Source organism: Anabrus simplex, chromosome 2, assembly GCF_040414725.1.
Source record: "Anabrus simplex isolate iqAnaSimp1 chromosome 2, ASM4041472v1, whole genome shotgun sequence".
NCBI lineage: Eukaryota > Metazoa > Arthropoda > Insecta > Orthoptera > Tettigoniidae > Anabrus > Anabrus simplex.
This window is the reverse complement of record NC_090266.1, coordinates 1,198,660,736-1,198,687,880: the sequence shown is the minus strand read 5'-3', so window position 1 is coordinate 1,198,687,880 and position 27,145 is coordinate 1,198,660,736. Positions and strand designations below refer to the sequence as shown.

The 27,145-nt window shown below is 38.8% G+C and overlaps 1 protein-coding gene across 6 annotated transcripts in view; it reads left to right on the top strand.

The window, feature by feature from the left end:
• Cp110 (Centriolar coiled coil protein 110kDa) overlaps positions 1 to 27,145 on the top strand; it is a 446,477-nt gene that overhangs the window by 318,279 nt on the left and 101,053 nt on the right. For 5 of the 6 annotated variants that reach the window (XM_067142186.2, XM_068226427.1, XM_068226430.1 and 2 more), the window contains 3 exons: positions 19,580 to 19,627; positions 22,132 to 22,179; positions 26,316 to 26,363. In XM_067142186.2, coding sequence (XP_066998287.2) covers positions 19,580 to 19,627; positions 22,132 to 22,179; positions 26,316 to 26,363 — 144 coding nt within the window. The remainder of the gene's footprint in view (positions 1 to 19,579; positions 19,628 to 22,131; positions 22,180 to 26,315; positions 26,364 to 27,145) is intronic. The other variant, XM_067142187.2, reaches the window with a different exon arrangement.

Genomic DNA, 27,145 nt, shown 5'->3' with positions numbered 1-27,145 from the left:
ATCATCATCATCATCATCATCATCATATTTTGGTGCCTTTATCCGCCGTTACATGGTAACATAAAATCCTTTAGTGGAATGATCTTGTCCCCTCTGCTAACATACTCGTGTCCAGCTCATCTTTTATGCTTTTGCACATTCCTCTTCCATGTCTCCAGCATTCTCTTCCTCCTTCTCCAATCCAAGATTCTCTTGCTCATGACGATCTGAGATAAGTACTGTAGCTGCAAAAAAATTAATTAAACAATAAAAAAATAAATAGGTGATCTTAAAATGTCTGTTTAAGGAAAGTTTACTTTCATCAAATGTTAGTGAATCTCTTGCTGCATAGTGTGAATCTATATCATCACTGGCTCTTAAATCCTGTTTGGGGTCTAAAGATTGTAATTCAGATTATTCTACTTTTAATGCACTTTTCTCTTCTTATAATCTAGAAACTGACACATTTGATTGTGCTGTGCTAATTTCTTGGCCTAGAAATAAATTAGAATTTATTCTAAAAATGGTTAAATTTTGTCATGGCATAAGAAATTCATATTATTATTTACTTTACAGTATTATTATATTATAAAGACATTACAAGCTGGACCAAAATCTACCGTACTTGAGAGATATATTAAAGGGAATGCAAATCCTCTAGACCAGATGAATTTTTCTGCAGTGCCAGTTTCACTAATAGGCGACTTCTCGTCATGTTAATTACTTTTACACTGCTCACAATAAAGTTACCCTTGATCATAAAATTCACATATTCACTCTGTACACAGTACAGTCAGATATGCAACAGTTTAATCTTACATCTGGCAATATTACTGATGTAAATTCAGTTGTTTTTAGGACACCCGACCATTTGAATTGAAATAAATAATAAATAATGTTGGTAATGGCTGGAATCGAGCAATGGAGGGTGGTTAAACCAATCATCGATGATCTGCATTTAGGGCTGTCATCCAGGTGGCAGATTACATATCAGTTGTTTACCTAGACTTCTCTTCAAAGTATTCAAACAAATTGGACCAGGTGAGTTGATGTAGATGTTGATTCCCATAGGGCCATAAGACCACGTGAGTTGGCCGTGCGGTTAGGGTCACGCAGCTGTGAGCTTGCATCCGGGAGATAGTGGGTTCGAACCTCACTGTTGGCAAACCTGAAGATGGTTTTCCTTGGTTTCCCTTTTTCACACCAGGTAAGTGCTGGGGCTGTACCTTAATTACGGCCACGGCCGCTTCCTTCCCACTCCTAGGCCTTTCGTATCACATCGTCGCCATAAGACCTGTCTGTGTCGGTGCGACGTGAAGCAGATAGCAAACAAATTGGAAACTTATCAAATGTTTCCCTTGATAAATTGTTCAACGGGTGAGTTGGCCCTGCACTTACGGGCGCACAGCTGTGAGCTGGCATCCGGGAGGTAGTGGGTTTGAACCCCACCGTCGGCAGCCCTGAAGATGGTTTTCCGTCGTTTCCCATTTTCACACCAGGCTGTACCTTAATTAAGGCCACATCCACTTCCTTCCCACTCCTAGGCCTTTCTTATCCTATCGTCGCCATAAGACCTATCTGTGTCAGTGCGACATAAAACAAGTTATAAAAAACCAAAAAAAAAAATGAATTGTTCCAATCCCATATTCCTCATCTTGTAAATTAATATTTGCCCCATTTGTCCTCTTGAAATCCAACTTTATCTTCATAAATAATATCGTTCCTATTTTTAAAAGCTCCACTCACTCTTATTTGTCTACTAATGTCATTCCACACCATCTCTCCAATAACAGATCAGATCGTACCGTTTAGTTGAGCGTCTCATCTACTTACTCTCAAGTTTTACCAGCCCAAAGTTTGCAACATTTTTGCAACACTTTTCCTTTGTCAGGATTCACCAAGAACAAATCGTGCTGCTTTCCTTAGGATCTTTTCCAGCTCTCATATCAAGTAATCCTTGAGGGGGGGGGGGGGGGGGGGGGGGTCCCATACACTGGAACCATACTCTAATTGGGGTCTTACCAGAGACTTACACACCCTCTCTTGTACATCCTTACTACAACCGTTAAATACCCTCATAACCACGTGAAGATGTGTTGATTACCCCAATGAAGATCATTCCTTATATTAACACCTAGGTACTAACAGTGATACCCATGAGGTACTATCACCCCATCAACAGCTGCCTCTGTACAGTAATTAAAACTGAGAGGATTTTTCCTCTTGGAAAAACTTACACCCTGACTTTTCATCCCATTTACCACCCTATCATTGTCTTTTGTCCATCTCACAACATTGTCTTCTTGTAGTTGCTCATAGTCCTGTACCATATAACATAATCCGCAAATAGCCTTCTATGTGATTCCGGTTCATTACCCATATCATCTATATATATAAAAGAACATGTCCTGACTGACCGACCGACCGACCATCGCCGAGCCAAAACTACTGGACATAAGGAAAGGAAATTTTCAGGATACATTTATATTACAATGTAGGTGCTCGCTAAGGGAGGATTTTTGGATATTCCATCGCTAAGGGGTTGAAAAGGGGGGGTGTGATTTTTAAAATGTGTGTATCTATATCTCAAAACTTTAAAAGTTTACAGATGTAAAAATTGGTATTTAGAATCTCCTTTAAAAATAAAGAAACACATATTTTTTTGTTTTTGGAAAATTCCAATAGGAGGGGTGAAAAAGGGTGAAAAAAGGGTTGAATGCCTTTAATGAGGCTACTTTTATCTCAGAAACTGAAGATATTACAGATGTGAAAAATGGTATTTAGGATCTCCTTTAAAAATAAAGAAACACGTAATTTTTTTTTTTTTTTTTTTTTTGGAAAATCCAAATAGCGAGGGGGGCGATATGAGGGTGAATTATTAATATGATTGTATCTATATCTCAAAACTTTAAAAGTTTACAGATGTAAAAATTGATACTTAGAATCTCCTTTAAAAATAAATAAATATGTATTTTTTTGTTCTCTGAAAATCCCAATAGGAGGGGTGAAAAGGGGTGAAAAGGAGGTTGAATGCCTTTAATGATGATACTTATATCTCAGAAATTGAAGTTATTACAGACCTGAAAATTGGTATCCAGTATCTCCTTTAAAAATAAAGAAACACATATTTTTTTGTTTTTGGAAAATCCAATTAATGGGGTTAAACAGGAGTGACAAATTGCAAGGAATTTTTAGAAAAACCTTATCTATAGTATATCTCAGAAACGTAAAATATTACAACGTAAAAATTAGTATTTGGAATCTCCTGTAAAGGTAAAGAAATATAGGTAATTTGTTTTCGGAAAATCCACTTAAGAGGAACTAAAAAGGGAGTGAACTTTTAAAATGAGAATTTCTACAGTATATCTCAAAAACTTAACATGTTACAAAAGTGAAAAATGGTATTTTTTATCTCTATTAAAAATAAAAAAACATGTATTTTTTGTTTTCGATAAAACCACTTTGTCGGGTTTGGGTAGAAGCGACTGAAAATGGGGTTGAAGTCTTTTAATTAGGATACTGATATCTCAAAAACTGAAGATGTTACAGACGTGAAATTTGGTATTTGGAATCTGCTTTCAAAGTAAAGAAACACTTATTCTCGGAAAATCCAATGAAAAGGCAGGAGAGGTGAAGGAATTGAAAAATTTATTGAATTAATTGTATGCGGATACTTATATCTAATAAAAACTAAAGTTGTTACAGACGTGAAAATTGGTATGTGAATCTCCTTTAAAAACAAAGAAAAACGTGGGGGGTTTTGGGGGGGGGGGGATCTTGGGGGGGCGGGAGTGAAAAGGAGTTTAATTCCTTTATGACGACACATATCTCATAAACTGAAGATGCTAAAGTCATGATAATTGGTATTTAGAAGATCCTTTACTATTAAAGAAACAAGTATTTTTGCTGGACATTTCACATAGGGAGGGGGAATTGTGAAAAGAAGTGTAAAAAGCTAAATATTTGTATGGGGATACTTACATCTGAAAACTGAAGGTAACAGACGTTAACATTGGTATTTGGAATCTCCTTTAAACATAAAGAAACACGCCTTTTTTTTTTTTTTTTTTGGGTAGGGGAGGGGTAAATCAACTTTACGACGGCGGGGTTAAAAAGGAGTTGAGATCAATTGATTTTACTGCTCATAATGCACTTATTAGGAGCCCCCGTGGCTCAGGCGGCAGCGCGCCGGACTCTCATCGCTGGGTTCCGTGGTTCAAATCCCGCTCTCTCCATGTGAGATTTGTGCTGGACAAAGCGGAGGCGGGACAGGTTTTTCTCTGGGTACTCCGGTTTTCCCTGTCATCATTAACTCCAGTAACACTCTCCAATATCATTTCATTTGTTATTCATTAATCATTGCTCCAGAGGAGTTCGACAGGCTTCGGCAGCCGGCACAATTTCTATCCTCGACGCTAGACCACTGAGCCGATCGAATGACTGGAAACAGGCTGTGGATTTTCAATTTACTTATTCTGATCATAAACCAATCATTTTTAATCATTCCTGGGTTTGTTCTCAACAGCCCTCTTTTCCTTTGGGGAACGTTCTTAGATTACAGTAGAATCTCCTGGCATATAAATAAAAATGTAAACACATTTGAAATAAACGATAGGAATGCTATTGACGGTGCAATTATTCACCTCTATAATAATAAGGTCAATAATGCATGGAACTATGTCATTCGTATAGCCAGAAATCCCGCGCACTTGGCTACGCGCGACAATTGTGCTGGTCTCATTGTCAGCAATGACAATGGCAGCAGATGTAATGTACCGCCAAGTAGCGGTCTTGCATCTTGCTGTGGGGTCCTGAACATCAATAATAATAATAATATAATAATAATAATAATAATAATAATAATAATAATAATAATAATAATAATAATAATGTTCTGGACTGTCGTCAAAATGTACAGACCGTGCTGGAAACAGGTCCTGGCTGGGTAATGACTAAGCATAGAGTCCGACCGCGGATTCAGTACCGCCAAGGCACTCAAGACAACACCACGCCGGATCTCCTTAAGGATTTGATCCATATTAAAAAAGCTTATAGGAAAAGGTGGCAAAAATTTAGGGACCCAGCTGACCGGCTGGAATACGTGGATCTAGCCCGGTAAGTACGAAATCGATTGCTGGAAAGATAGATTGAAAGATGTGAGGAACTTTGCCGTAACCTCTCAGAAAACAAGTCAGATCGTGAATTTTGGCGGATTCTCTCAGAAAACGAGTCAGATCAGGAATTTTGGAGGATTATATATAAAACGTTAAGCATTCAATTGTAAATTTCAGTATAATATTGTAGCAAAGCATGGGTTTTTTGCTAGTTTTTATATATATACTCTCTTGTCCCTCCCTTCGCCAGAACAACTTCATATTTAAATGGCTTTTACGCAAGGTCTGCTCATACCTGGAATCTTCTACCATCTGAGGTAAAACTGCTTCCTCTTCCTCACTTCCTCTGCGCAGTAAAGAAGATGTATATGTAAATAGAAATCCATATGTGATTTATATACTGTAACTTGTATATATTAGAATTGTAAGAAAGATGGGTGCAGGTACAGTTGAATGTGAGTGAATGTGTCTGCGTGCGCATGTGAGAGTGGTTGTGAATGAGTGTGTATACAGGGGTATGGGTGAGAGTATAAATGGTTGGGTCTTCTTACTCTAATATGTATAGAATAAATCAAGTTAAAAATGATTATTCTAAGTGTACAGTGTTTGGAGTGTAAATATGTAAATTTAAAATTGTCTTAATATATGTAAATATTCAGTAGAGTTTATGTACACATACATATGGGGATGTAGACACTTCCGTGTATGTGGGGCTCAACCTTTCTCCATCTACCACCCCTAAATTGTACATGTACAATTTAAGGAAAATAAATAATAATAAGAATATATATAAGAAAACATAAAGGTTCAATAATACTGCCCTATGGGAGTAATGATTACAGGATCAGATAATACTTCACCTACTCTCATTCTCTGAGTTCTATTTTCTAGAAATTTAGCCACCCATTCAACCACTCTTTGTTTAGACCAGTGGTTCCCAACCTATTGTGGCCCATCTCCCCTTTCTGGAGGTTGACTAACACCTTTTCATTTTCATTGTATGCCTAATTTTAATTTGAAGTAAAGTGTAAATAATAAAGCAGTTATTATTTTAAACAATTTTATTACCGTATATAAAAATGTCTCTTAAATAAAAAATAAAAAAATAAAAAGGTACTTTTTTTCCAGATTTTTTTAAGAACAACTAAAATCATTGATGTACATTATAAAACAGGAGTACATGTTTTCATTTTTAAATTGGAATCTGGAAAAATTGAGAAAGTTGACAGTTAAAATTTGAAAAAATGAATGAAAGTTTGAAAACTTTGTTATTGTTTTATTTTACCTTTTCAATGGCGAGTTGGCCGTGCGCGTAGAGGCGCGCGGCTGTGAGCTTGCATCCGGGAGATAGTAGGTTCGAATCCCACTATCGGCAGCCCTGAAGATGGTTTTCCGTGGTTTCCCATTTTCACACCAGGCAAATGCTGGGGCTGTACCTTAATTAAGGCCACGGCCGCTTCCTTCCAACTCCTAGGCCTTTCCTATCCCATCGTCGCCATAAGACCTATCTGTGTCGGTGCGACGTAAAGCCCCTAGCAAAAAAAAAAAATTTCAATGGCTGCATTTGTGCTTGGTGGATTTCAGTTAAAGCTTGAATATCTGGCTTTATGTTTGTCAAGTTCAGGCGCAAGTCTCCTTTGAGCCAAATGTCCAACTTATTTCTTTGTTTTGTGAGGAGCTGGACAACAGAACTAAATCCTTTTTCAACTAAATATATTGACGGGAACGAGATGAGAAGTGTTCAGTTTTTCCCCACAGTTGCGGATAAGTGTCCATAAGCTTCACCCAGGCTAACTCGTAACCACTCTGCTTAAAAATAATTTTCGCCTCGCAGTCATACTTCAGATTTAGAAACTCCGTCTGCAAATAGTTGTCAAACTTATCCACAGCTTCAAACGAGAATGGATCTGGAATCCAATCCAGAATTTATAACTTGGTCAAATCTTCAAGTCTTAATTCCATGTCAGTTTTTAACTGATCAGGGTGACCAGTGAAAATTAGGATTTTGTCTTCTGGGAGTTCAGGAGTCTCGTTATCTGACACTGAACACTTTTTAAGGGTCGGAAACTGAATCAGCTTTTTACAGCCAATGTTTACCTTGTGAATATCAAACATGGCGATGAATGATGAAATAATTCCTTTGGCCTTATTAAGCTTCATCTTGTTTCCTTGAACCCTTATATTGACTTCATTCATTTTTTCAAAAATATCTGTAAGGTACGCAAGTTCCAACTTCTGTTGCTTCAAATTTTCACTTAAAACAAGATCAGATGTGTCGAGAAACTCGGTAACCATGTCAAATAATTCGAAGAAACAGCACTTTGGAAAGCCACCTCACAGCCACATATAGAAGCAAGTGTTCGAATTCCTCATCATTTTCATGGCAAAGTTGTCGGAACGAGCGGTCATTGAGGGAATTAGCTTTGATATTGTTGACACCAGTAATAACCAGTTGTAGGGTTTCATGCAGGACCCACTCAATTTTTTCGCAGCTTAGTGTTGACAATAAATGACACAGAGGATAGTGATGACCTCTGGCACTTCTTTCTTAAGGTGGGCTAGAAACCCAGCATGACGACCGGACATGGCAAAGGCACCGTCTGTTGCACAAGCACCCACGTTTGTTAGGGGAATCTCATTTTCCTCAAAATAATCTTGCACCAGTTTAAAAATCGACGATCCCTTCGTATCAGTGATCAAGGTTCAAGCAAACAACATTTCCTCGGTAATTTCCTTTTGTTCATTGACAAACCTCACATAAGCTAATAAAATTGCTTTGTTATCAATCACAATTGATTCATCAATCCACAATGCAAATTTACTTTTTTTCAACAAATTGGCGAGTTTAGATTCACCGTCCGTGGCCATTTCGTCAATTCGCCTGGAAACAGTATTGTTGTTCAAAGGAACCAATTGACCTTTTTATTACCAAGACCCTCGCGTAGCATGATTTCAACAAAATTTTTGGTAGCCGGTAAAACAAGAGTTCCGCCAATTTTGTGAGGTTTACCACTTTTAGCGATCAATAAAGACACCTCGTAAGAAGCAAGAAGACCTTTGTCAAGATCAGTTGTTCGTTTTTTAAATAACTCACTCGCATTAGGCCGTTTATCAGCTTTAGCTTTGAGGTGTTGAAAATAACTAAGTTCTTTACTCACTTTATCACTATGTACTCTTGATAAATGATCTTTCATTCATGAAGGCTTCATGGCTTCATTACTAGTAAATGTTTCATTGCACAAAAGACAATGTGGAAACTGCACATTTTGCGGTGACGTGACAAAACCGAATTTTAAATACTCAGTTGAGTATTGACTTTCTTTTTCGAATCCATTGTGCATGAACTTCTACACTTCAAAACAAACATACAAAAACTGATGGTGAGACACACATAGTTAAGACTGAAGACGAATGTAGGTCACTGGCAAGTTTGTTGTGATGGTAAGAGGGGGAGTGGGTTGAGTCACCAGTCGGCCGCACTGAGCAACAACAGGTAGGGACTGTGGAGAGGGGCGAGTGCATGAACTCGCCAGTTGAGAATAGCCAGTGACTTGTGCTACCCGGCAACTTCTACTGTACATTACTATTTTAATTTTTCCTCCTTTGAATACTCATTGGCCCCAAATGCCCCCCACTTATTTATTGTCCCCCTGATAACCCAAATCGCCCGCAGGTTCGGAACCACTAGTCTAGACCAACAGACCTCATTTTCATCAGCAGTCTCCCATGTTCTACCCTTTCAGAATCCTTGGATAAGTCAATAGCAATACAGTCCATTTAACCTCCTGAATCTAAAATATCTGTTATATCTTGCTGGAATCGTACAAGTTGATTCTCAGTGGAATAACCTTTCTGAAACCTGAACTGCCTTCTATCAAACCAGTTAGTAATCATGTAAACGTGTCTAATACGGGGTCACGCAGCTGTGAGCTTGCATCCGGGAGATAGTGGGTTCGAACCCCACTGTCGGCAGCCTTGGCACGAATGGGCACTTAATAACATCGTAAATTTTTATACATGTTTTTCAACCTTCATCAAAGATTCAATTACGAATATTTGAACATTTTTTTAACATATCTTTTTATAGCCACAGTAACAAACAAGAACTTCACAGTACGAGGACGGTTTGAAAAGTTCTCGGAATCACCGCTAGATGTCAGTGCTAGAGCAACGAGGTTCCCGCGCAATAATCACACATCTTTTGTGAGTGAACACGTGGTGCGTCAGTGCTCTAGCTGCAGGAGTGTGGTAGTGACGACTATTTGTTGTTGTTCCCGCATAGTGATTTGTGACAATGGAAAAAAGTGAGATTCGAGCAGTGATTAAATACTGTGTAAAGCAAGGTATGAAAGCAAAGGAAATTCATGCCGACTTTCGGAACACACTGGGGGACTCTGCTCCTTCATTTTCAACTGTTGCCAAGTGGACCAGCGAGTTTAAATTTGGTCGGGAGAGCTTGGATGATGATCCGCGTAGTGGACGGTCAAAAAGTGTTACGACCCCAGAATTTATCGCAAAAGTGCATAAAATGTTCATGGAGGATCGTTGACTGAAAGTGCGGGAGATTGCTGAAGCTGTAGGGATGTCTTCTGAGCGGGTATATTATATTTTAACCAAAGAAGTGGGTATGAAAAAATGGGTGCCGCGGCTCTTGACATTAGACAATAAACGCACCAGATTGGAAATGTCCGAACAAAGTCTGGCCCGTTTTCAGTGCAACCAACAAGATTTTTTGCGCCAGTTTGTGACTACAGATGAAACTTGGGTTCACTACTATACCCCAGAGACAAAACGGCAGTCAAAGCAGTGGAAACATGCTGATTCACCATCACCAAAGAAAGAAAAGGCAGTGCGTTCGGCCGGAAAGGTCATGGCCTCAGTTTTCTGGGATGCAAAAGGCATTCTGCTGATAGATTATCTTCCTACAGGCCAAAAAATTACGGGGCAATACTATGCAAACCTCCTAAACCAACTACAGGAAAAGATACGCGAAACAAGGCCTGGTTTTGCAAAGAAAAGGTCATCTTTCATCAGGACAGCGCTCCGCCGCACGCAAGTGTTATTGCCATGGCAAAACTTCATGAACTGGGGTACGAATTGTTGCCACATCCACCTTATTCACCTGATTTGGCACCATCAGACTTTAATCTATTCCCCAAGCTGAAAATTTTCCTCGGTGGACGGAGATTTTCGACCAGGGAAGAACTGACAGCCGAATAGAAGAGGTATTTTGCAGGCCTGGAGGAATCTCATTTTCGAGATGGGATCAAGGCATTGGAACATCACTGGACCAAATGCATTAGTCTACAGGGAGACTATGTTGAAAGATAAAAGCAGTTCCACTGAGGTAAGATACTTAATTCTAGTACATTCCGAGAACTTTTCAAAGCACCTACGTATTCCTCAACTTCAAGTTTTTATATATTATCTTAAAACTCTGTTCAACATTATACAAACGCACTCTACTTATCTGTGACCTGGATCCTAGAACGTTCTTTACATTTTAAAGTGTTTTTATGTCATATAACCCATGTCATCCATTTTAATTGTGTTTAAAGGCAGATTTCATGTTGATTGTTGTTAAGATCCTTTAGATTTATTTATTTACTGTGAAATGATGATGATTCCAAGGGAATCAAAACCGGTTTTCACTGAATAAATGTTATGCATTATATAATGTGTTGAATGGTGGAACGTCCCTCAGTTTATTTCTATTATACATACCACTTAGTTGAGCAGCTCATCTCCTTTCTCGCATGTCTTTCCAACCTAAACTTTGCAACATTTTTGTAACGCTATTCTTTTGTCAGAAATCATCCAGAACAAATAGATCTGCTTTTCTTTGAATTTTTTCCAGTTCTTGAATCAAGTAATCCTGATGAGGGTCCCATACAATGGAACCATACTCTATTTGGGGTCTTACCTGAGGCATATTCCTTCTCCTTTACATCCTTACTACAACCCCTAAATACCCTCATAACCATGTGCAGGGATCTGTACCCTTTATTTAAAATCCTGTTTATGTAATTACCCCAATGAAGATCTTTCCTTATATTAATACCTAGGTACTTAGTGATCCCCATAAGGAACTTTCACTCCATCAACGCAGTAATTAAAACTGAGAGGACTTTTCCTATTTGTGAAACTCACAACCTGACTTTTAACCCTGTTTATCATCATACCAATGCTTACTGTCCATCTCACAACATTATTGAGGTCATTTTGCAGTTGCTCACAATCTTGTAACTTATTTATTACTCTATACATCCACATAAAAGCCTTATCTTTGATTCCACTTCTTTACTCATATTATATATATATATATGAGGAAACATAAAGGTCCAATAATACTTCCTTGAGGATTTCCACTCTTAATTATTACAGGGTCAGATAAAGCTTCGCCTGCTCTAATTCTCCGAAATCTATTTTCTAGAAATATAGCACCCCATTCAGTCACTCTTTTGTCTAGTGCAATTGCACTCATTTTTGCCAGTAGTCTCCCTTGATCCACCCTATCAAATGCCTTAGACAGGTCAATCGCGATACAGTCCATTTGACCTCCTGAATCCAAGACATGCTGGAATCTACAAGTTGAGCTTCAGTGGAATAACCTTTTCTAAACCCGAACTGCCTTCTGTCAAACCAGTTATTAATTTTGAAAACATGTCTTAATATAATCAGAAGAATGCTTTCCCAAAGCTTACACACAATGCATGACTGGCCTGTAATTTTTATCTTTATGTCCATCACCCTTTCCTTAATACATATGGGCTACTATAGCAACTCTCCATTCATTTGGTATAGCTCCTTCATGCATACAGTAATAAAATAAGTGCTTCAGATATGGTACTGTATCCCAACCTATTGTCTTTACAGTAGTATATCCCCTGAAATCTCAACATTTCCAGCTGTTTTTATAGTTTTCAACTACCAGGTGAGTTGGCTGTGAGCTTGCATCCGGGAGATAGTGGGTTCAAATCCCACTATCGGCAGCCCTGAAGATGGTTTTCCGTTTTATCCCATTTTCACTCCAGGAAAATGCCGGGGCTGTACCTTAATTAAGGCCACGGACACTTTCTTCCAACTCCCAGGCCTTTCCTATCCCATCGTCGCCATAAGACCTATCTGTGTTGGTGCGACGTAAAGCCGCTAGCAAAAAAAAAAAGTTTTCAACTTTTGTATCTTGTTGTAAATTTTGTTATCATAGGTAAATTTTAATACTTTGTTAGAATAAGTCACCTCCTCTATCCTCTATCTTCTAACAAATAATTTTTACATACTGCTGACTGAATACTTCTGCCTTTTGAAGATCCTCACATACACACTCCCCTTGTTCATTAATGATTCCTGGAATGTCCTTCTTGGAACCTGTTTCTGCCTTAAATTACCTATACATACCCTTCCATTTTTCACTAAAATTTGTATGACTGGCAATTATGCTTGCCATCATGGTATCCTTATCTGACTTCTTTGCTAGATTCAAATTTCCTAGTAAGTTCCTTCAATTTCTCCTTACTTCCACAGCCATTTCTAACTCTATTTATTTCCAATCTGCACCTCCTTCTTAGTCTCTTTACTTCCCTGTTATTATATAGTGGATCTTTACCATTCCTTACCACCTTTAAAGGTACAAACCTATTTTCACATTCCTCAGCAATTGCTTTAAACACATCCCAGAGTCTGTTTACATTTTTATTTACCATTTTCCACCAATCATAGTTACTTTTTTAAACTCTCCCATGCCTGCTTTATCAGCCATATGGTAGTGCCTAGTAGTCCTATTTTTAAGACCTTCCTTTCTATCACATTTATTTTTAACTACGACAAAAACAGCTTCGTGATCACTCTTACCATCTATTACTTCACTTTCTCTATAGAGCTCATCTGGTTTTACCAGCACCACATCCAGAATATTCTTCCCTGTAGTTGGTTCCATCACTTTCTGAATCGGCTGTCCTTCCCATATTAACTTATTTGCCATTTGTTTGTCATGCTTCCTATTGTTCACATTACCTTCCCAATTGACATTTGGTAAATTGAGATCTCTCGCTACAATCACATTCCTTTCCATATTGTTTCCCACATAGCTGATTATCTTATCAAATAATTCTGAGTCAGCGTCAGCACTACCCTTTCCCATTCTGTACACTCCAAAGACATCAAGTTGCCTATTACCTTTAGAGAAGAACCTTACACCTAGTATTTCATGTTTGTCATTTTTAACTTTTTCGTTGCTTACAAATTTTTCTTTCACCAGAATGAATACTCCCCCTCATCCCATTCCTATCCTGTATCTACGATACACATTGCAGTTCCGTGAAAACATTTCTGCATCCATTATATCATTTGTTAGCCATGATTTCACTCCTATGACAGTATATGGTAAATATATATCTGTTAAATTATTTAGTTCTATTCCTTTGTATACAATACTTCTACAGTTCAACATTATAATTTTTATGTCATATCTCATATATGCCTGAGCTATTCCATCATTGCTCCTTCTGTTTATAAACCTTGATTCATTTTTGTATGATCTTGATTCCAACAGTAATTAATCAGCTTTAAATAGATATTATGTGCATTTATGCCTTTCTAAAAATGTAAGATGACCCTGTGGTTATCTGTCAAGTTGCACCTACTGGTATAAAATTATTTAGGATGTTAAAAAAATCTAGGCATTGCACACGTTTTAAGATGAATACATATAAAAGAACAAAATCTGAACTCTGTACTCATTGATTGGTGTTGTTCATGGTGTGGGTTACTGTAGTCACGTCCTAGTTCGTGAACCATGGGCAAAGGTTGAGTGGCCTATTAAGTGATCCTGAGAGTCAGGATACCAGTTCCTATGGAATGGGAGTAGGCATCTCGGACATATTCTGAGTCATGGCCCTCCTTGTGCTCAGGCGGCTATGACTATACAATCCACCGGTGGTCCGTAACCTGTTAGGGGAGAGATCCTCACTTGGACTATGTGTAAGTAGGGTAGCATCCTGCGTCATGAATTTACCGAGCTCAGAACACTTTAAGCAAGCCTCGGACCTATGGGAGTAACGGAGTCCCACTCCCATTTGACAGACGAGGGACTCCTTTGAAACAACTTGGCAAACAAAATGGAATTCGATGGGGAGCTATCAATATTAATGGGGCTTATGGAAGAAAGAAAGTAGAACTGGCTGAGTAAGGGGAGATAACGAGGAAGAGATAGGTGATTATAAAGTGTACTTGACGGGTGTTAGAAAGGGAAGGGCAGAGTATGGGGTAGGGCTGTTTATCACGAATTCCATTGCACGCAACATAATTTCTGTTAGGCATGTAAATGAACGAACGATGTGGGTAGATTTGGCAGTTGGAGGAATTAGAACGAGAATTGTCTCAGTGTATTCACCATGTGAGGGTGCAGATGAGGATGAAGTTGACAAGTTTTATGAAGCATTGAGTGACATCGTGGTCAGGGTCAACAACAAGGATAGAATAGTGCTAATGGGCAATTTCAATGCAAGAGTTGGAAATAGAATTGAAGGGTATGAAAGGGTGATTGGTAAATGTGGGGAAGGTATGGAAGCTAATAGGAATGGGAAGCGTTTGCTGGACTTTTGTGCTAGTGTGGGTTTAGCAGTTACGAATACATTCTTCAAGCATAAAGCTAACCACCGCAACACATGGGAGGCTAGGGGTACCAGATCCATAATAGACTATATCTTAACCGACTTCGAATTCAGGAAATCTGTTAGGAATATACAAGTTTTCCAGGGATTTTTTCAATGATACAGACCACTATCTGATCTGTAGTGAACTAAGTATCTCTAGGCCTAAGATAGAGAAAGTGAAATCTGTCTGCAAACGGATAAGGGTAGAAAATCTCCAGGACAAGGAGATTAGACAAAAGTACATGGATATGATTAGTGAGAAGTTTCGAACAGTAGACAGTAAGCAGGTTCAGGATTTAGAAAGAGAATGGGTGGCATACAGGGATGCTGTAGTAGAAACAGCAAGGGAATGCCTAGGAACAACTGTGTGTAAAGATGGGAAAAGGCGAACATCTTGGTGGAATGATGAAGTGAGAGCAGCTTGTAAACGTAAAAAGAAGGCTTATCAGAAATGGCTCCAAACAAGGGCCAAGGCAGACAGGGATTTGTACATAGATGAAAGATACAGAGCGAAACAAATAGTTGTTGAATCCAAGAAGAAGTCTTGGGAAGATTTTGGTAATATCCTGGAAAGGCTAGGTCAGGCAGCAGGGAAACCTTTCTGGACAGTAATAAAGAATCTTAGGAAGGGAGGGAAAAAGGAAATGGACAGTGTTTTGAGTAATTCAGGTGAACTCCTAATAGATCCCAGGGAATCTCTGGAGAGGTGGAGGGAATATTTTGAACATCTTCTCAACGTAAAAGGAAATCATCCTGGTGGTGTTGTGAACAGCCAAGCTCATGGGGAGGAGAAAAATGATGTTGGTGAAATTATACTTGAGGAAGTGGAAAGGATGGTAAATAAACTCCATTGTCATAAAGCAGCAGGAATAGATGAAATTAGACCTGAAATTGTGAAGTATAGTGGGAAGGCACGGATGAAATGGCTTCATAGAATAATAAGATTAGCATGGAATGTTGGTAAGGTACCTTTAGATTGGACGAAAGCAGTAATTGCACCTATCTATAAGCGAGAGAACAGGAAGGATTGCAACAACTATCGAGGGACCTCATTGATTAGTGTACCTGGCAAGGTATTCACTGGCATCTTGGAAAGGAGGGTGCGATCAGTTGTTGAGAGGAAGTTGGATGAAAACCAGTGTGGTTTCAGACCACAGAGAGGCTGTCATGATCAGATTTTCAGTATGCGCCAGGTAATTGAAAAATACTACGAGAGGAATAGGCAGTTGTGTTTATGTTTCGTAGATCTGGAGAAAGCATATGACGGGGTACCGAGGGAAAAGATGTTCGCCATACTGGGGGACTATGGAGTTAAGGGTAGATTATTAAAATCAATCAAAGGCATTTATGTTGACAATTTGGCTTCAGTGAGAATTGATGGTAGAATGAGTTCTTGGTTCAGGGTACTTACAGGGGTTAGACAAGGCTGTAATCTTTCACCTTTGCTGTTCGTAGTTTACATAGATCATCTGCTGAAAGGTAAAAAATGGCAGGGAGGGATTCAGTTAGGTGGAAATGTAGTAAGCAGTCTGGCCTATGCTGACAACTTGGTCTTAATGGCAGATTGTGCTGAAAGCCTTCAGTCTAATGTCTTGCAACTTGAAAATAGGTGCAATGAGTATGTTATGAAAATTAGCCTTTCAAAGACTAAATTGATGTCAGTAGGTAAGAAATTCAATAGAATTGAATGTCAGATTGGTGATACAAAGCTAGAACAGGTAGATAATTTCAAATATTTAGGTTGTGTGTTCTCCCAGGATGGTAATATAATAAGTGAGATTGAAGTAAGGTGTAGTAAAGCTAATGCTTTGAGCTTGCAGTTGCGATCAACAGTATTCTGCAAGAAGGAAGTCAGCTCCCAGACGAAACTATCTTTACATCGGTCTGTTTTCAGACCAACTTTGCTTTACGGGAGTGAAAGCTGGGTGGACTCAGAATATCTTATTTGTAAGTTAGAAGTAACAGACATGAAAGTAGCGAGAATGATTGCTGGTACAAACAGGTGGGAACAATGGCAGGATGGTACTCAGAATGAGGAGATAAAGGCTAATTTAGGATTGAACTTGATGGATGAAGCTGTACGCATAAACCGGCTTCGGTGGTGGGGTCATGTGAGGCGAATGGAGGAGGATAGGTTACCTAGGAGAATAATGGACTCTGTTATGGATGGTAAGAGAAGTAGAGGGAGACCAAGATGACAGTGGTTGGACTCAGTTTCTAACGATTTAAAGATAAGAGATATAGAACTAAATGAGGCCACAGCACTAGTTGCAAATAGTTGATTGTGGCAATGTTAAATAAATGCATAGTCTTGCAGACTGAACGCTGAAAGGCATAACGGTCTATAATGAGTATGTATGTATGTATGTATGTATGTATGTATGTATGTATGTATGTGTGTATGTATGTATCGTTTGATGTCATCTGCGCCATGATAGTGTGGGCTGTCACGTCTCAGTCGTCTTGGATGGTTATGGACTCCAGTCTGTACTCCGGACTTTTTGGTAAGCCATTTTTCTTTAGCACAGCATGTTCACATCAACACACTATCGGCTGACACAATATTTTTTTAATTTCCACTGTCCATTGTATCATCTGGAACTTAGGAAACGTATAAACCACAAGTCACAGCAGTTGAAATCCACACCCTATATTATGAGTTCATACTCACCTTTTCAGATAATTAAAATTCACATGCATGTATCCTTGCCAAATTGACACTTTATTACAGAAAATGAAGTATCAACTTGGTCAGTTTTCACATTTCACAAAACTTATGGCAACTTGCCCTTCAACTCATTGGGATGGCTTAGCATCTCCACGCTGTGTACTTGACAATCTGCTACGCACAACCTTTCGTCACAACGGCGTATGAAAGACTGGGTAGCTGTTCGTCTTCAGATGGTGTGAGGTCATGGTGGCAGTTATCCTCAACAATAGATTACATTAATAATAAGCATTCTGCTCTTAAAACAATTTGACTTACAGCGGATTCTACATGCAATGTGTCTCTACTATTGAATTTATCAGCTCCTTCACTTTAAAATATATCTAACAAATATTATATTCTGACATTTTAAACAGATCCCAAACTGATGTCACTAACTCCGGCCATTAGAAACATTGTGCCGATGTACAACTCAAAACATTTCTGTATCAGTTTAGGATCACCTCACTTCACATAGTTTTGTATAATTTAGAGTTCAACCAAATTCCCTTTTGTAAAATTTATCGCTGTCTACTTGAGAATTATATGTTCAAGAAATATATATTTTTCATTTAATTGGTCAATTTTACTGACAACCCCGAACGTTTATTAGCCGTACTTTCATTAATATAATCCAACTGTAAATTTACCATCCGTGATATCAACTGGCCATCCGATTGTGCTACATTGACTCTCATAATCCCAATATGTCTGACCACGCACCACACTGAAAGGTCATTATATATTGATTGATTGATTCATTCATTTATATGGTGATTATAACAACAAATTCATATGTCCTGGTCCAAGTTCTTCAGCCACTCTACAGCACTTTCTGAAAGATGAAACAGGTCACTGGGGCTTCCAGAGTAGGCATGAAGAGGGCAGCGCAGGATGACATGGTCCATGGTCTGCTCTCCTTCACTGCATTCACATAATCGAGAATCCATCTAACCCCACTTGTAGCATAAGAAATTGCAGCGTCCATGCCCAGTTCTCAGTCTGTTGAGGCAATACCATAGTTTTCTTGGGAGGTCGAATCCCTTCATTTTCCAAGTTGGATTTATCTCATAAGCATTAGTTCCACATGTAGAATTTGACTACTCATCCCACCAGCTCTGGTTTAGATTAAAATTATCCCTCAAGAGTCGGCCGGCCAGTACATTTACTGACGACGTCGTGGCGATGGGTAAAAAAATTCCTGGTGAACAGGTAATGAGGGAGATGACCAGATCTTCTTTGCTTCTCTCGGCAGAGCTTCCTTTCTCCTCAGATGGGGTGGTGGGATATGACTTAAGTACGGGTAACGAGTGGTGAGGTGTTGACTTTACAGTACCAGTTACGCAGTGCATGGTATCATTGAGCTTAGTATCCCCTTTATACACGTGCACTTTCCATCCATACTGGGGCACAGTATTACGCTGCAGAGTAGACAAGACTGATACCTGTTAATCGTAAGCAGTCAGCCGAGGCTCCACAGGAACTGTCACAGCTTGTGCAGGATGTTATTCCTTGTAACAGTTGTGAGAGGGCTTGGTGAGATGTTCTGTGTAGCTCTGTGTCCTGTCCAGGGTGACTCCTAGATATCCCAAAATATATATATACCAGTATATAAAATTACGTAATTCTAGTTATTTCTTTACAGTACTACTACAGTTTAACAATTTTATGTCATCCTTATTTGACTTCCTGCTTCCTATATTGCCATCACCACTTCCTAGGCCAGCCTGTTTCCGTGAATATACCTCCCTATAGCTCTTCTAAACGAACCCCCTAACTTATATGTACCAGTACTTAGATGTTGCCCAGCTAAACCTTAAGAAAAGCCACAAAACAAGGTGCGAGTCATCCAGATGCTATGATATGCCTTTAGGGATCCTATTGCAATATGAACATCCATCATTGTAGAACTGGGTATCTCTCGAACTATTAACACTACTTTTTTAGGGAACCAATAGAAAATATTTTTCTGATTAAATGCAGACAATAATAAAGAAATTGGACATCCACCCTTAGCGAACTAAGTACGGATGTATGATTGGCTATTATGTTACTTGTAAGACATATAAAATTATTTCTCTTACTTCAAGAATATGTTTTAATTTATAAGTTATGTTATGTTTCAGTGAGAAGTTTCCAAATCTCTGAAACATCTGACACACCCACTTGTTCTGGTAAGTTATTATTTTAATTGTAATTGAATGATTTTACAAAATATCAAATTGCATGGGAAATGAATGACTCATTACAAATTTCATTATGATCCGTATTGAGTTATCAGTTGCAAAATAAAATGTTAATTAAGGTCAACCTAATCAATACTTGTATTACCCGTAATGAGATACAATTAATCAGTACATGTTTCAGCTTGTTTCAAACCATCACCAGCTGACAAAACATAGAATAGTAATTCCCTTATAGACATATGAACCTTCATGAGGGTGACTTAAAATTGGTAATGTTAAAATCAATGCATATAAAATAATTGACCCTTCTTAAGAATTTTTAAATTAATGTCATGTTTCAACACTGCATATGAATTGGGTGATGAGTGTGTGAATTCTCTGTTGTATTATAAACACTCGTTAGATCAATTACCATAAAGGGAGGTGTGCATTTTCATGTGGTTTGAAGTTGAAGAATGTGTGCTGTTCATGGAATGGGGCTAAAAACATATTAAAACACTGTACACCTTAGAAAATTCTTAAAATTAGTGCTTCTTGATGAAGAGAATGTCCTGTTTGAAACACTGTGATTCGTTAAGTGTGAAGGGCATATTACATATTGAGACCTTGGTTTGATTGAGTTCTTAAAATAGAAATGAAAATTTCTGAATTGAGATGTTGAGAAATGTAGATATTAACTATGATGTGGTCAACATGTTGCTGAGTTGACATAACAGGTTCTTAATTTTGATGATGTATGTTCTTGGAACAAACTGGATACTTTATCTTTGATGTTCTGTCAATACGGCCCAAATTGTTTGAATGGGATGAGATTACAAAGCAGATGAACATGTTCTCAACAAACCCAGCCAAAAGTTGGATCAAGATGATGATGTTCGTCTTCTATAGTTATGAAAAATGATCAACTTCCAATACCCTGCTCATAATTTTTACACCGGGCTGTGTGGCTCAGGAAGTTGAGCACTTGCTTTCTGATCCTGAGATGGCAGGTCTGATCCCACCTCAGTGTGGTGATATTTGAAGGTCCTCAACACCAGCCTCGTGTTGGTAGATCTACAAGAACAAAAAGAACTCGTGCAGGACAAAATTCTAGCACATCAGTGTCTCCAAAATCTAGAAAAGTATTTATTGGGACATAAAAACAATATTATTATTTTCATTATCATCATCATCATCATCATTATTATTGGTACCTCGTTGTCCCTGAAAACCATAAATGTAGTCATTGGGATGTTAAATCTTGCCTCTTCATTTGTAATGCAAAAGGTTGTTCAGTTTATATCCGACCAATTCTGTAACACTTCTGCCAACTGGTGTTTAACCATGGGTCTACTGTACTGTTGTAAACAGTGTCATGTCTGATCTGGTAGGTGTGTTAGTGTTGTAAAATTGCTCCAATAATTGATTGTTATTGGGAAGGAGTCTTTTCCATGCTTGTTTTTCCTACACATACTCAGTGAAACACACCTGGCTGGCTGAAAAGGGTAGACAGTTGTCATGCTCATCTTGCTGGTAGTGGTCATAATTGGGCGATCACATACAGTGACATTGATCCAAAGAGGCACAGCAACTTTGTCAACACTGCCGAGACAGTTTCCGACGCGAGTTTATGGTTGTCGCAGGATTCAGTTATGCAGGTAAGTTGTTGATAAACAGGGTTTTTAAAAAAATGTGAAAGCGAATGCAAGATATTTCCAGGAATCCATTAAAATATTTAACTATCAAACAAACATCCTACATTTGTATGGAGCACATTCATACCAACTCTGGATCCATGTGGACAGAAACATCTGTGCATTTTTTGTCAGGAAATAGAACAGGAGTTAAGAATTTATGTACTGGGCGAGTTGGCCGTGCGGTTAGGGGCGCGCAGCTGTTAGCTTGCAACCGGGAGATAGTGGGTTTAAACCCCACTGTCGGCAGCCTTGAAGATGGTTTTCCATGGTTTCCCATTTTCACACCAGGCTGTACCTTAATTAAGGCAATGGCTGCTTCTGTCCCATTCCTAGGCCTTTCCTATCCCATCGTCGCCATCAGATCTATCTGTGTCAGTGCGACATAAAGCAAACAGCAAAAAAGGAAAAAGAAGAATGTATGTGAATCCATTTCAAGATATTCCTGTGGAGACATCTCCAACATCCCCATCCTTACACCCTGGATGATCTATGGAAAGGTTGCAGAGAAGAAAGAGACAGAGTTCTCATGCTTGTGTTCCACCGGAGTTTGCTTCAATGGAAACTTCGATGTTGAACAATAGTCCACAGTGCTATGGGTCCAATAGAACACAACCCATGGTAGCTGCGAGGTATCTTTTAAGGTAAGTACCCTTGTAAATCGATCGGACATAAACTGAACTACCTTCTGTATGATGATGGCTTATTGCTCTTTCATTACTGCAAACTTCATTCACCATATTCAGACTACCTTGGCATAAAAGGAAATTGCTTCCAATTGATGAGAGAGTGTAATTTGTATGTGATTTTTCTTTGCAGTGATGAGTCCACAGTTATCAGTGACACCCGATAGACCCACTAGTTCTGGTGAGTCATGAATTTAAGTGCTCATACTTGTAACAGTGCTGTGGGTGAAAGCAGAGTACATTCTGGTAGTTTTTCTAGTTTTAATTGAATGAATGAAAACCACAGGGATGTTGATATGTTGGATCATTGAATACCATTAGTGACTTATAGACAGAATTTTTGAAAGTGGCAAAATAACAAGACCTAATTATTTATACCATACATCTCTATAGTAAAATTGTTTGCTATAATCTGTTAATAACTTGGTTGTTTAACAGTTGATTTCAACAATCCAACACACTTTCACAGTGCAAGATTACACACATTCGTCAAGACGCAAGCGATTTATCCTGACATTTAATTATTTTAACTATAATGGTCAACTAATTAGATCCATATTGACTAGAACATAATCATACATTCATATATTTACCACAGTTAATCCACCTTGCAGTACATTTAATGGTTAATTGTCATTAACATCCACACAGGTTTTTAGAAGCTTCAATTGCTCTCTTCTTCAGGGGCATATTACGAAAATATTCTTGGACTTGTTGCATATATGTAACCTCAAAACCCTAACTTTGCCTCATCAACATATCCATAAAACTATTGAAATTTTTTTGATTAACGATCTAAAACTTTAACTATGTCTCCTCATGAGATCAAACATCAAATCGATTTTTGTATTCTCATTAAACAAAGTCTATAAAGAAATAAAATGACAAAAAACTATTAAATGTATTGACAAGGTGGAATAAGTGTGTTAAATATATGAATATATGATTATCCTGACAAGACACAGCATCTCTTGTAGTGGCCTACCCATATCTTTTACTCGTGTTAATGACAACACGATTGTTGACGACCTCCTAGGGTGTAGGTGGGAAAAGGCTGGGCTGGCTATATTGTTGCATTTGTTGTTTCTAGAGGAAACATTTTTTTTTCAACCCATTGAGCCCTAGATATTTATTGGATAGAAACTACATTGGGACAGGGATTATTTTGAAGGAAGTATAAGGTAGTGACATTTCACATGATGAGAAATTTCTTATTTTCAAGAGCATTAAAGAGTTAAATATATATGAATACAGATTACTAGAAATTAATCAATGCTAAATCACACCTGTCGTTCTTCTCAGTAGTTCAAAAGAATGTGGTATGCCTCAAAACACTGCTCCAAATGCAGTGGAACTGACATTTGTGGCATAACCACCTCACTTCAATTCTCTTCTTGTGTTTCAGTCACTTTTCTTTTACTCCAGTATAACTCTGTTTTGGACTTTTCAATTTGACCCACAAGAATATACAAGGAAATGTAAGATTTAATTTCATCCAGAGTACATTCTCGCCATGCTAAGTCAGACTGTAGAGTCTTTTGGTTTGGATTACTTAACAAATGTTTAGCATAGTCATTAATTCCACAGTGACCATATTATAAAATTCATACCGAGCTCAATAGCTTGCTTATTTACTTACTCCTCGGTGCTACAGCCTATGCCGGGCCTTGGCCTCTCTGACAATTGTAGCCCAATCTTCACAATCTTCAGCACGCTTCCTCAATCTTTTTATTTCCATCTTTCTTAAATCCTCCTCCACATAATCCAGCCATCTTTTTCGAGATCTTCCTTTCATTCTTCTACCACCTGGATTTCCTTCGTAAGTTTTCTTGACAGACCTATCATCTGGCATTCTCTCTACATGTCTCACCACCTTAATTTGTTACTCAATAGCTGCAGCCGCTTAAGTGCGGCCAGTATCCAGTATCCGGGAGATAGTTGGTTCGAACCTCACTGTCGGCAGTCCTGAAGAGGGTTTTCCATGGTTTCGCATTTTAACACTAGGCAATTGCTGGGACTGTACCTTAATTAAGGCCACTGTCGCTTCCTTCCCACTCCTAGCCCTTTCCTGCCCCATCGTTGCCATAAGACCTGTCTGTGTCAGTGCAACGTAAAACAACATATGTAAAAAAATCTAAAAAATAATTTGTCATCAAGAAATTTGGAAACTACTTCTATAGCTTCCTGGATAGAACGACATTCACACCATGAACCACAGAACAAGGATACTTTTTACTTTATTAGCTTCATGGGTCCACACCCAGTCCAGCTGCTGAACTGTAACACGGTCATCCCCTCGCATTTCCTCTTTGATTTCTGCATCCCTTTGTTCATCAGAACTATTGTAAGAACTATTCCCACTACTACTAATATCACTGAATGAACTGCATTCCTGACCATCATCACTTTTAAAAGCGGTTGTATATCTGTAACTTTCAGTCATATACTCGCAGCCATATTGTTTACAAATGAATCTCAAAGTCAAACGATAGTCCACTTCAAACTTATATTACCAAGCACACTCGTATGTTAGCAAAGAGCATGGATCATTGGAGGCAAAGAGTTTCCACACACATCACAGGTGTGACTCACTCTGCCAACTCTTGTGGAAAAGTTTAATTATGTAGTAAAGTATGACAGTGGAACAGTTCCATGGCTTGAGCCCATTGAATTAAAAATAGATGCAATAATCTTCCTTATAATAAATCACTTTGTGATGGGAAATTAATCTGGACGTTAATCATATACACTGGTGGGAAAAAATATCCAAACACCAAGAAGGGGTTGTGCTAGATTAACAAACATTGGTAGGCATGTTTATACATCTGAAAGATGACGTTGATTCAAATTTTCCACAAATCACATTAGCGTGGCACTAGTAGCAGCCCCATGATGTTTCACATCAGGCTGTACTGCGCGCGAGCGTTAGTTACGGGAGATTGAACGGAGTGACTGTGAGTGGGTCAAAAATGTCTTTACAGCGACAAAGAGGCGAGTATAAGCCGCTCACTGGGGTTGAACGAGGCCATATAGTAGAGCTACATAAAGGTGGATTTTCCTTCCACGCTATTGCAGAACGACTTGGCAGGAATGTCTCCACAGTGCATGCGTGCTGGCAGCAGTGGTCACGAGAAGGTACGCTCGCAAAGAAGACCGGACTCCGGACGTCCCCGTGGCACGACCGAGAGGGAGGACTGCCGTATTCGGCGTATGGCTGTGGCGCACCGGTTCGAGCAGCAGTTGGCACCACAGTGATGCAACGAAGTGTTCAAAATCAGTTACTTCAAGGACAGCTCTGATCCAGACGCCCTGAGGCGTGCTTTCCACTTAACCCAAACCACCGCCGTCTACGACTTCAATGGTGTCAAGCAGGAGGTCATTGGAGGATGGAGTGGAGGTCCATTGTGTTTTCCAATGAAAGCCGGTTCTGCCTTGGTGCCAGCAATGGCCGTGTGTTGGTTAGATGTAGTACAGGTGAGCGCCTGCATTCCTCCTGTCTGCGGCGTCGACACACTAGACCTACACTGGGAGCTCTGGTCTGGGGAGTAATTTCCTATGACAGCAGAAGCACATCGTGGTTATCCCACGCACCCTGACTGCAGATGTGTACGTCCGTCTGGTGATTCGATCTGTTGTGCTGCCATTCATGAACAGCGTTCCCGTGGGTGTTTTCCAACAGGTTAATGCCGCTGTTGTAATCCAACGTGCTGTACAGAATGTCGATATGTTGCCTTGGCCTGCTCGATCACCCTGATCTGTCCCCAATTGAACATGTATGGGACATCATTGGATGACAACTCCGGCGTCATACATAACCAGCATTAACTGTCCCTGTATTGACCGATCAAGTGCAACAGGCATGGAATTCCATCCCATAAGCTGACATCCGGCACCTGTTCGACATAATGCATGCACGTTTGCATGCCTGCATTTAACATTCAGGCAATTACACCGGTTATTAATGGACCAGCATGGCACATTTGCAATGGCTTTTCTCATGCGGATATTAACCTGTATTTTTGTTCCTTTAATCAATTAAATATGTTACGTCGACAAATATATTGCCAAAATTTCTGTATTCAACCTTCCTTATTTCATGGTGTTTGGATAGTTTTCTCCGCGAGTGTAAACATAGTTGAAATGGAAGTAAAATTGCAGTGTTTTATTTCATGAAGTAGAAAGAAAAGTTTGTCATAGGCAAAGAATGAATTTATTTGTTCATAGTTCTAAGCGTTAGAGCAGCTGTTAGGAATGAGTTGATGCTAGTCATATACCTTGTAAATTTGGTTATATAATTAGTGATTATTCTCTTTGCAGTGAGGAGTTCATCATGTTCACTGTCTCCCCAGAGGAGCATGCATTCTGGTAAGCTTCTTATATATTTGAGGTATTCCCAGATATTATTATTATTGTTATTATTATTATTGTCGTTATCATTATTATTAGGTATTATTATACCTACCGGGTGAGTTGGCCGTGCGGTTAGGGACACGCAGCTGTGAGCTTGCATCCGGGAGATAGTGGGTTCGAATCCCACTGTCGGCAGCCCTGAAGATGGTTTTCCGTGATTTCCCATTTTCACACCAGGCAAATGCTATCGCTGTACCTTAATTAAGGCCATGGCCGCTTCCTTCCCATTCCTAAGCCTTTCCTCTCCCATCGCCACCATAAGACCTGTCTGTGTCAGTGCGACGTAAACAAATAGCAAACAAAAAAGCTTTTTATTATTATTTTTATTATTATTATTATTATTATTATTATTATTATTATTATTATTATTATTATTATTATTATTATTATTATTATTATTATTATTATTATTATTTAGTTTCAATTCTTAATAGATACTCGTGCATTAAAGTACCCTTCAAAAGTGGCGAATTGCCAACAGGAGAACAGGCATTGCATCATATATTCGCTACTCAATTTGTTAACATTTGACTCACTCTTTACTACTTTGTGATGGTGTTTGTGGCATGCTAGTGAATTTTCTTATTGAGTTTCTTTCTTGTTAATATTTAATAATATGGCATTAATAATGAAGTTGGTAGTCAGTCTTTGGTTTGGTGTTTAGGATTTAGTTAACTGTTGTAAGTGCAATGCTTCATAGGCTTTTACTTCAAAACGTCAACTTTCATTTGTGATTT